The sequence below is a fragment of the Phyllobates terribilis genome, unplaced genomic scaffold (genome assembly GCF_046119375.1).
Source record: "Phyllobates terribilis strain yellow unplaced genomic scaffold, ASM4611937v1 Scaffold_4__5_contigs__length_816908805, whole genome shotgun sequence".
Taxonomy (NCBI): Eukaryota; Metazoa; Chordata; class Amphibia; order Anura; family Dendrobatidae; genus Phyllobates; species Phyllobates terribilis.
In genome coordinates, this window is record NW_027362764.1 from 503,106,995 (window position 1) to 503,118,950 (window position 11,956).

Below are 11,956 nucleotides of genomic sequence, written 5' to 3' on the forward strand. Positions count from 1 at the left end.
TGTGTTAAGCAGAGCACATTGGAGACTTGTATACAGCATACTAGAATGTTGTATATGAGGGCGTACAGGTCCTGGCCCTACTTTATATGGGAAAAACCTGGTGACAGGTTTCCATTAAACGACTTATAATCAAAAAGTGAGAGCTGCTGCTACTCTCTGACTTCACCCAGACGCTGATTGGCTGCAGGGGTCACAAAGGGCACAGGAGACCAGGCACCAACATCACAGAACAGCGCCGACACCAAAGGCGAGAACAGCTGTTTTTATTTTACACATGGAAATATTGTAATTGAGAAGGGCTTGTCAGAGTAGTGAACAATCCCTTTAATAAGGAAGGGATTAAAATATAGCTTTTATTTCAGGTGACTTCAGAGTAATCATTATGTGTGTGTACATTAGGAATAGCATTATTTCTGGCTCTTCTATGACTTTAGTTAGTGTGGACTAGTTGTGTGTGCTCTGTGTCTATGCAGCACATGTTCAGAAGTAGCAGTATGGAGGATGTTATACACCAGTACTGAGCAGTGTAGCTGTGAATCCTATATAGGGGTGCGATAAACACTTACTAGAAAGCAGCAGTAGGATCTGTCTGTGTCTCTCTCTCTCTCTGCTCCTCCCTCCTGACACCTCACTAAGCTGCCAGTTCGTCTTGTTTGGCAAAGACAGATTTGAGATTTTTTTTCCAGAGTGAGGAGTTCAGGAGGCAAGAGAAAGAAGTGACTCATAGGGAAAAGAAAAAAGAAAAAAAACATTTCTCTAATAAGATATATTACAAAGTTTCTTATATTCACTTATACTATTAATTTATTGCAAACGTGGACAAAAGGACAGTTACCATTAAAAGAGTTTTTTCCGGGACTTTACTATTGATAAACTATCTTTAGGATTGATCATTGACATCAAATCAATTCACTTGAATGGCACAGAGCTGTAGTACCATGTGCAATGTACAAAGCTGTGTGATTTCCAGTGTGCCGCAGCACTATCAATTAACTAATTATGGGGTTGCCGGGCATTATATCCCCACTAGTCTAAAATTGATCAGCATCTTAAGTATAGGCTATCAATATTAAAGTTCCTTTTAAAACCCCTTTAAAAGTACAACTCCAATGTTTTTTAATTGCACCTCCAATTAGCCATTGGCAATGTGTGTAAATTAAAATACCGTATTTTCCGGACTATAAGACACACTTCCCCCACCCCACCCCCAAATATGGGAGGAAACCAGGAGTGAGTCTTCTAGTCCGAATGTGGCTTACCGATGAGGGGGGGGGGGGGTGGCGGTGGAGCGTGGTCACAGGAGGCAGGGTTGCTGCTGCAGGAATCCGGCGGCGGCAGGAGTGGGGTGATGCTGCGGGCCCTGGAAAATTTTCTTGAAGGCCAGGGCTCGCAGCCTCGCAAAGCACTTCCTCACAGCCCAGGGCCTACAGCATTGCCCCCTTCCTGCCGCCGGCTTCCTGCAGCAGTGAGCCTGCTTCCTGTGGCCCTGCTCCCTGGTTAGCTAAATTCAGACTATAAGATGAACCCCCATTTTTAACATTAAAATTTGGATGGCGTCTCATGGTCTGGTGCATCTTATGGTCCGAAAAATACGGTACTTACCCACTGCTGTCTTCTATCATTTCCAGTACAGCTCCTGTTTTCTCCTGCATCATGTAACCGCAGCACTAATTTGCTAACTCACAGAGCCGACCGTTAATTTCTTTCTTAATGTAAGTGTATAAAAGAATCGTTTTGAGTGTCATACATATACAATGATAAAGTGGGGAACAGGCTGTCACAACTGCAGTCACATGATGCAGGGGAGGACTGGAGCAGAGCTGAAAACGGGAGAAGACAGCGATGGGTAAGTATCTGAATTCACACACTACACATTAATGATGGCTAGCAAAGGGAGCAATTAAAAAATAAAAACCGCTGGAGTGGTACTTTAAGTGGGCTGTACTATCCATAGAAGTCTCCCTAGAGTTACGGATAGAGTCTGACAGATAGAACTTTAACTCCAAGATTATCAGTTAGAGGCCACACAACCCACCTGCAGCAAAGCCTCACGGGGACTGTAGTATTACACAATACCCACGCAAATGAAAACGCAGTAAGCTCTATAATGTGGGAGCTGGGAGGCTAAAAAAAAAAGACAGGGGTTTAGGTAGCCCCCTATTTTTATGATGTGCATAGCCATAAAATGAGAATATGGGAAGTGGTGTTCCTGATGAGCCAACCTTTTAGGTACAGTTTGAGAAAACCACAAGACTTAAAGAAATAGATTTCAGATGCTATATATGAATGAGGTTTCATAAAATCTACACTACAGAATAAGAACTGGCTACTTAAAAAAAATATATACAAAACACAAAAAAATGCAAGGTGTGAGCCCTGGCGAAAGCTCCAGTACAAGGGGCTGAATGGCCTGGAGAACAACAGCAGTGAAGGAAGACGTGATGCACGGGTTCATCCCGAGAAGACGGATAGATTAGAGCAGAGGTCCCCAACCTTTTTTGCACCAGGGACCGGCTTTAAGCAAGACCAGTTTTCCACGGCCCGGTGGGGGTGGGGGCGGGGCTTTGGTCATATGGGGGTGGGGTTATGGAGGGGTGGAGCTGTATGGGGAGGATGCTGGCGGGACCTCGGTGTACAGCGCTGCTAAGTAGCAGCATTGTACATTGAGCGTCAGTGTATACAGCGCTGCTGCTTAGCAGCGCTACACACTGAACACCGGTACCGGGAGCCGCGTCACTGAAGCCAGTCTGCTGCCCCAGCACGCCCCACATAACATGTTCTGCCGGGGGCGTGTCAGTGAGGAGAGCCTGCCGCCCCACCCCGTCAGGAACACACCATGCTGTGCAGGAGGGCCGCGTCACTAAGACCCGCCCCGTGACGTACAACAGGTACCATGCTGTGCTGTGGAGGGCCGCGTCACTAAGACCCGCCCGACGCCCCACCCCGTCCTGCATAATGTTCTCTGCCGGGAGCTGCGAGCTGTCACGGCTATGGCAGAAAACATTATAAATCCACACAGAGCGAGCTCTGACCAGGCGCAGGGCCGCGGAGCTAGCTGTCAGCGGCGCCGCGGACCGGCTGAAAAACCCCAACGGCCCGGTCCTGGTCCGCGGACCGGCGGTTGGGGACCTCTGGATTAGAGTATCTGTAGTAACAGAAGATAATGTGCCTGTCTATAGAGATGTGGGTAAGCAGTAGTGCCTAAAATACCGTCTCCATATACAAAGAACCTCAAAAACGCTAAGTAAATAGGCACTGCAAGATCCAACGTTACAAGAAGAGTTACTGCCCTGGGAACACACAACGCATGGGATCCTGCAGTGAAAGAGCGGGGTAGATTCCAAACCAAGCACGGTGCTATGTAATGACTGTCATTAAAGGGATTGTCCACTACTTTGACAACTACTTTTCCAATGAAATAGTGCCCATGTAAACTAAAAACAGCATATACTCACCCCCTAGACGGGCGCCATTTCAGAAATGTTGGAGCTGTGTGCCGACGGTCGCGTGAGTGCTGCAGACTATCAGCAGCCACTGATCGGCTGCAGTACTCACATGTCCCTTGTCAGAAATTGTTTCACCCGACAGAATTGTGAGCGCTGCAGCCCGTCAGCGGCCGCTGGTTGGCTGCAGCGCTTACATGACATAGTGCCACATGAGCACCTGCAGATACAGCGCTAACGTCACCAAAAAGGCGCCGGTCTGAGAAGCGAGTGCTGTTTTTACTTTACACGGGGCCCTGTTTTATTTAAAAAAGGCTAGTTCAATGTGTGTGCTCCACGTATGCGTTCTAGCCCTGTTTTTCACACATAAAAATCTATGGGGCTGTTCACATGATCGTCTTATTTGAGGACCATGTGTCAGCGAAAAAGAAAAAAATATCACATAGCGTGTCTGTTTTTGATCAGAATAACCCGTACCAATCTAAGGGGCGGTGAAAATCATAGGCAGCACACAAATGTCATCCGCGGGCTGTCTGTTTTTCACATTGATGGTGAGGGGATGGGGGGGTAGAAGCGTTGAATTTTTCTTTTTGGCACACTGATGAAAATCGGTCCCTTTTTTCACACACTTGTCATCCGTGTGCAATCTGTTTTTTACAGCTTTTAAGAATTTACAAGACCATTTACACTTTCCTACGTATCTGTATAAATCAGATTTTTTTCTCACACCCATAGACTTGAATGGGCGATTCCCATCAGATTTACGGAGGAAATCGTACATTGAACGGACGGCACTCGGACCAATAATAGGGTCATGCGAACGAGCCCCATAGTTGGAACAGGCTCGGCCCAAGAGATGTGGTTGATTTGCAGAACAGAAAACTGCTACAGACATAGATAAATATCCCTCCCGCAGCCTTACAACACCCGGCAGACTTCACAAGAAGCGCCCATGTTCCCCAGACTGCTGCTTATGTCTCTGTTCAGTCGACCAAATAGGTACAAGTGGAACAATTCACATTGACGGTGGGGTTTAATATGTGACTAAACAGTGCAGGGGGTGCATTATCTGCAATATATATATATACACACACACACATATGTCCTATGTTTACCAAGGAGTAAACTGTTATCACAACCATGAGAGTCCCTGACCTACAGAGCACACGCACGTCCTAAATACAGTTGGCCCTATACAATGCACCCATTCCTGGCTCCAGGGCCTCGGCTACACATCTATTTTTACAGTCTGGTGCACTGGTATTTTGGCTGCTCTCCAACAGACTTATTTTAAGGGAATTTGCAGTTATCTGCTGGACTTCTCAGGTGCCGGTAACACACTCCAAGGAAAAGACGTAGCCATCCAACTATTAAACTCTGATGCGTATAACACATTCGGCCAAAGGAATCCACAGCCCACATGCCTCTTATTCGAGATGTCTGCGAGAAGGCGTGTTTGGAGGTCTGGTGTTCATTTATTTAGGGTAGGTCTCCGAGAGGAAATGCTCTTGGAACAAATAAGAAGCTGTAATCCACCCGACAGAGAACGTTCTTATTCCTGCAACCTGACCCCAATCGATCACGTTTTCTGGTGCATAAGGGCTTTGTTACAATTAGTAGATGTCTATTCTTTACAATGAACGATATACCGGAGTCACTAAATAGCTCTTATTTCAAAAGATGGAAAGGGAGTAAGGCAAAGGACAACAACTATGTATTAAGACCGTAAGATCAGACAATAATAACTGTTCTAGAGAAATTATTTGATTCATTGATGGAGATTTATTTTTTGCTCGCATTTAGTTATGGACTTGAGGCAGATTACAACCTTTGACTTGCGAAGTGTAAAATCTGCAGCATAACAGGCATATCTGAAAATCGTCAGCATGCCCGGAAACCGGCTATGTGTAAGTAAGATTAGGATAAGCCCATTAGAACACGTTCACACAGTAATACCTTGGTCAGTGTTTAGCAGCAGTATTCATAAGACAAAGCCACAGGGTGTCCAAAACACAGAAGCTGTATATATGTTCCTTTCATACTCTTATTATATTTTTTTCTCTGCTTAAACATATAAAAGTGACTCGTTTATGATATTTTTTTATTCTCCGCCCCTAAGTATTTTATTTTTTTTTAATCTGCCATATGGTTCTAAAATGTTCATGGTCTTTACATTGATTCTTTTGGGGGGGGGGGTGTTGTTAAGACTGCTTTGCATTAAAAGGCCAGGTTCACATTAGTGTATAACATCCAATGCAAGAGCATTAAATGCGATATGGTAATGACACTCAGCTCAAACTCTGCTGTGAGCGTGAGCCGGTTATCAGTGCTCCGATCCTCTCGTATCAGGGAATCGGATCACAGGTGTGGAGAAGAAGGAGAGATTAATCTCTCCATCTTCTCCATTGTCTGTCTTGGCGTACAATCGGACTGCACTCAGATGACATACAAGTGAGGTCCGATGTTTTGCATGCACCCACTGACTTGAATGGGTGTGCGCCGTGCGAGATACGATGCCAATCGCAGCATGCTGTTATTTTTTTTCTCATGCCGAATCAGCATGAGAAAAAAATTCACAGATCTGCTCTGTGTCACTGAGTAACATTGGTCAGAGTACAATGCAATGTTTTCTCGCACTGAACTCCTCTGTACTATACGTCAGTGTGAGCGATCCCTTAACCTGATCGCAATGCCTCCTTGTAAATACCATAAAAATGAGCACTGAATAAAAAGGCCAATATTTCTGGTGCCGTATGGCGGATTTAAGAAAAAATACATTGAATATTCAAAGGAGCAGCGAGAATTTAAAAAAAAAAAACCTGGCCACTTATGACCTGGTGACAAGTCCTATTTAATTTCAAATACTGACTAACTTTCAAAGACCACGATACTGACATGTGAGGGTTTTACATAAAGGGAGAACTCCAACAGAGCCTTACATTTAACATGTTTGCTGGGAATAGACCACCTTTCAATACGAGCCTGAGGCCACGTTCACACATTTGGTATTTGGTCAGTATTTTACATCAGTATTTGGAAGTCAAAACCAGGAGTGAAACAATCAGAGGAAAAGTATAATAGAAACAAGTCACCACTTCTGTATTTATCACCCACTCCTGGTTTTGGCTTACAAATACTGATGTAAAATACTCACCAAATAATGAACGTGTGAACGTAGCCTTAGGGTGCATTCAGACGTCCGTAAAAATCAGTCCAAGATCAGACCACAATGCTCGGAAGACCTTGCAGCCGGTCCAAGCACTGCAGTCCGATCTGGGACCCATTTATACAAAAGTCTGAATGCACCCTGAGACTGCTGAGTTTGGGGTCAGGAGACTTGTGTCCAGTCCAGACATCATGGATTGTGCTAGGACAATGTTTCACAGAAGTCTGAATTCAGCCTTATGCATATCCTTAGGGCACCATTCACACGACAGAAGCCTAAGGATGTGTGCACAGGTCGCAGATTTGGTGCATTTTTGCCATGCAGATTTGCTAGCAAAACCTGATGTGAGTAAGAAACCTGAATTGTCATGCACACGTTGAGTATTTGACTTGCAGATCTGGTGCAGAAAATAATCTGCAGCATGTCAGTTCTCTGGGTGTTTTTCACCCATTGAATTCACTGAAAAAAAAGTGGCAAAAAACACGTTTTTGAGGCTGCATTTTCCTGCCAAGAGATGCACAAATGGTGCAGAAATTTCTGCACACAAAATAAATAATAAAGAAATGTTTTGGGGTGGTTATAGCAAAATCCATTTGCTGATGTGGAGGTATTCACTTAGAAGAGTTCTGTCAATATCTTGTAGATAACTTTGGATCTGTGAAGACTTCCCGCTCCTCCTCTGACCTCCCTCTTTCTCAGGGGATGTTTCTTGGCCAAGGTAAATGGAATTTTCGACCTATCGAGCCTAATACACACTAAAATGTCAGTGGTCAATACAGGGAAACAAGGATCGGATGAATGTGCACATTTATCGAGGAATCCTGTCTGATAATTATTTGCAGAGCCTCCATTTTTATTTCATCTTCACAGTCTACAGATCTTACATGCATTCCTATACTCATTTCTGTATCGGTTTGTGCCTAGATTTGGATCGGCTAACTAGGTTTGGACTGTTGCGGGATCACTGTGCTCCATCTGATGGATCGACCATTCATTGTACTTATGTCCTTGACAATTCGACATGCAATACATCAACTCAAAACTGAACAAACATGAAGAAACCTTCACACATACAAATGTATGTTCTTTGAGCGATAACCTACAAATTGTCATAAAACCTGTTTCTCCCACCACCAGAAGGCAAGGAAATGTTTTCCTCCTTTCCAGCACCTATACATCACAGTTTCCAGGACATAGGGGTCTTACCTGTTGTCTCCTCCTTGCTTGTTGCTGGCCGGTAGAGGATGCAGCACTGTCTGGTTCCCTTCCATCTCCACAATGCATTTTGTGTTCAGATCCAGCTCTAAATCAAAGAATTGTTGGGCACATGGTTACAGATCCACTAACAGCACTTCAGCCTTCTGCCAAAACTTCCTATGAGTGAAGCAAGTTCCTCATCTCATAACCCATGATGGATGCAATAGAACATGGTTCATGTGCACTGAATCTTTCCCCTGGCACTATATGTCTACGAAAAAATTAGGCATGGAGAGTTTCTCTGCTGTGCACAGGCCTGCTGGCAAGGTTCCTGGTAGGTAATGATCAGAAGTGAGGAGTTAGGCCAGAACTACATGAGGACTTTGGTCTGGTGTCATCAAGCAAAGTTGCACAGCCAGGCTCGGACTGGCCCCTGGTGGGCCCCCCATTCATCTACATGAGCAATAGTTGGCACAATACACTTGATTCGTCACATATAGACAAAGGCAGTGTCTCATCATTCATGTAATAAACTACTTAATTTATTATTTAGAAACATGGGTACATTTGTGACTGAGGGTAATGTAATGTTCATACATAGCTGAACAGGGGACCCTCAGGGTCAATGTTACTGGCAGCCACTTAGCGTTTCAGCCTGATACTGTGCAGCCTAAAAATGGGTGAGATTCGTCTGTACTAGACCTAGAGCTGCAATTTGGCTTCAAAAAAAAAATCACAGCCAAAAGGTGGGATTAAAAACCCAGCGTGTCACCGCATCATCAGCAGTGACAATGTGTCATTGCCATCTCCATGTCACTAAGTGGCAGTGCATTCGTCTGATGGAAAGGTTGGGTGGCATTGTGGTTGGCGACAAACTGCCAAACTTTCACTACAAGAACGGGCGCAAGCTATGACATCGGACAACACTTGTTGGCACATTCATCCCAGGACTGCCTGTTCAGTTTATTATGGGGTGTCTGCCACCAAACAAATGACCCAGCACCCACTAAGGGTTATCCACCCAAATAAACTTCCACAAAGTTTTGTTTCTTCCCACTGATTAGAAGGAAGAAGTGGCCCCGACGGGACAGCAGGTTCCCTGGTAGCTGGCACCCTCTGCCCCCTGGCACTGCACGGGTTACTTTCTCCAGAGTTTGCAGCGCCCTCCCTGACACCAGTGTGCGCTCATTACCTCTCCGGTTCACGGGCCGGACCCTGACGGCCACTTTCACCTTGCTATCCGACATGTTCTCCTCAGATCCGGAGCCCCTCCAGCACCGCCGCCGCCCGGGGCCACACGATCCGTCTCAGATCAAGTGTTTAGAGGAATCCCCAGAGCGATGCTGCAAATATCGCCTGGATGTCGCAGGAAGAGGAACTCCCGGGGTAAGAAAGCCCATCCCGGTACCGAGCAGCGCAGTGTATCCTTATGTGAGAAGGAAGAGGACAAATCCCAGCGCTGCGCCTGTCGCCATTATCATCTGTGTGAGGCAGGCGCTGAGCCGAGCACTGGCGCTGCTGCCAGGACAGCCCCTCCCTCCCTCCTCGGCCGCCTCCTTCCCTGGGATTCAGGCTGGCTGCTTCCTAGCAAGATAGAGCTATGCCACCTACAGGACGGCAAAGGGCAGACCACCATGCCACCTACAGGACGGCAAAGGGCAGACCACCATGCCACCTACAGGAAGGCAAGGAGCAGACCACCAATCCACCTACAGGACGGCAAGGGGCAGAGCACCATGCCACCTACAGGAAGGCAAGGGGCAGAGCACCATGCCACCTACAGGAGGGCAAGGGGTAGAGCACCATGCCACCTACAGGAGGGCAAGGGGCAGAGCACCATGCCACCTACAGGAGGGCAAGGGGCAGACCACCATGCCACCTACAGGACGGCAAGGGGCAGACCACCATGCCACCTGCAGGACGGCAAGGGGCAGACCACCATGCCACCTGCAGGACGGCAAGGGGCAGACCACCATGCCACCTGCAGGGCGGCAAGGGGCAGACCACCATGCCACCTACAGGACGGCAAGGGGCAGACCACCATGCCACCTACAGGACGGCAAGGGGCAGACCACCATGCCACCTACAGGAGGGTAAGGGGCAGACCACCATGCCACATACAGGAGGGCAAGGGGCAGACCACCATGCCACCTACAGGAGGGCAAGGGGCAGACCACCATGCTGGAGCTCCAGGGCGCTCCGTCCTTGTCAGCCTCCATTGTGGTCAATGGCAGCTCCTGCAGCTTGTGCGACCATTCAGTAGACACCTGGCCATATACAGGGAATGCAAGCAGGATGCACCCTAGGGTTTGTCCCAGGCTCCAGGGCTGTGTGGCCCTTGGGTGACACAATACATATATCCACATTTTTTATTATTATTGTTTATTTTTTTTTATTGTTTTTTTATTTTCAAATATATATATTTATTAGTTCCATCAGGGAACTTGTACAATATTCTTTTGCTGCAAAATATTGGAAATATACAGATCTTCTATGAAGCCCACAAATGAATAAACATGGCGCTATGGGGCCCTCAGTAGGCCTTTGGCTACCATACACCATAGGCACCCGATTTCCAACTTCTTAAATGCCGCGGTCATAATTGAATGCAGCAGTTAAGATAGTGAAGGGGTTGTTCAGTTAAAAAAGTTATCCATTTGCAGGATAGGTGATAATTTACTGATCAGTGGGTGTCTGACCACTGGGACCCTCACGGATTGGCAGAATGGGACATTTTTATCTTTTACAGGACAATTTTTCTGTTATAAAATGGAGCAGCAGGTCAGACGCCCGATTGTCCCTCCATTCATTCTCTAGCTGCTGGAAAAGTCAAGCTCAGCACTCGGCAGCCCAATAGGCAATGAATGAAACAGCAGAAAAGGGCACTTTAATCTAATCCCCAGTCAATGAGCACTTGCTCAAGCGCTGCTCCATTCATTCTCTTAATTCTTTCAGAAAAGCACAGCACTCAGCAGTCTCACAGGCAATGAATGTAACAGCATGCGCATACGCCACTCCATTTTAACAGGAATGAAAGTGCTCAGGTCTACAGATCAGTGCAGGACCCCCACGATCAGCAAGTGATAACTGGTGTTCACCGGACAACCCATTTAAATAGCTGTGTTCAGAGCTTGCTTCAATCGCAGCAGTCAGACTTGGATGCTGACTGTACAGCACACCCAGCACCTGTGCTGAATGAAGCAGGTTTAATTCCAGAACCTGCTCAATACATGGAATGTGCACGAGGCCCAGTGGGCCCAAGCACTTTCCTGGGTTCAACGGCTGCTGGATTATGCACCCTTATTTTTACAGAAAAATGTGACAAGTTGGGGTGTGTCTCAGAGTGGGACCACTGGGGCACAATAGGACCCCACAAGATCAGGGTACCATGCAGCTTGTGAACCAGGGAGTAGTAATGTAAGTCAAGAAAGGTATAAACTGGCCACATGGCTTGTAGCACCAGGAAATCTAAAGGAGGATTGGGCAAAGAATAGGTGTACAAAAACGTATATGCCAGTGTTGGTGTAGCGTCGGCGTCCCTGCCTCCTGCTAGGCAGGGACGCTGTTCCCCTCACCTCTCCACTCCGTGCCCGGCGTCCTCCTCCCGCTCTGCTTCCCGGCCACTGTGCTTAGGGCGCGCGTGCTCCCCCTCTCTTAAAGGGGCCGCTCGCGCCGTCCTAAGGATTCCCCGGCCAATGGCCGGAGGACCTCACCATATATAAGGCACCTCCTCCAAAATGGAGGTGCCCGAGCAATGTTGTTGCAAAGCCTTCACTCTGCTTCAGCCCTCAGGTCCCGTTACCAGTTACCTGCCAGTCACCTGCCAGATTCCTGCTTGATACCTGCCTGATATCCGTTTACCTGCTTGCAAGCCTGCGGTCCGACGGTCTGCCTTCCGACACCTGTCAGTCTGTCTATGGACCAGCCTGCCCGCTCACCTGGGAGCGCTCGCCTGCTACCTGTCTGCTAGCCTACCTGGAGACTTCGCCGTCACTTGCCGTGACCACCTGCCTGTCCAGAGACTCTTGCCTGCTCACCTGGGAGCGCTCACCTGCTACCTGTCTGCTAGCCTACCTGGAGGCTCTGCCGTCACTTGCCGTGACCACCTGCCTGTCCAGAGACTCTTGCCTGCTCACCTGCTACCTGTCTG

At 47.3% G+C, this 11,956-nt stretch overlaps 1 protein-coding gene across 5 annotated transcripts in view; it reads right to left on the reverse strand.

Moving 5' to 3' along the window:
- KIF13A (kinesin family member 13A) overlaps positions 1-9,362 on the reverse strand; it is a 220,376-nt gene extending 211,014 nt beyond the window's left edge. For 4 of the 5 annotated variants that reach the window (XM_073678820.1, XM_073678817.1, XM_073678818.1 and 1 more), the window contains exons 1-2: positions 8,999-9,362; positions 7,816-7,912 (exon numbers count right to left, since the gene is read on the reverse strand). In XM_073678820.1, the coding sequence (XP_073534921.1) occupies positions 7,816-7,893 (78 nt within the window). In that variant the 5' untranslated portion in view covers positions 7,894-7,912; positions 8,999-9,362. The remainder of the gene's footprint in view (positions 1-7,815; positions 7,913-8,998) is intronic. The other variant, XM_073678819.1, reaches the window with a different exon arrangement.
- Positions 9,363-11,956: the final 2,594 nt, after the last annotated feature.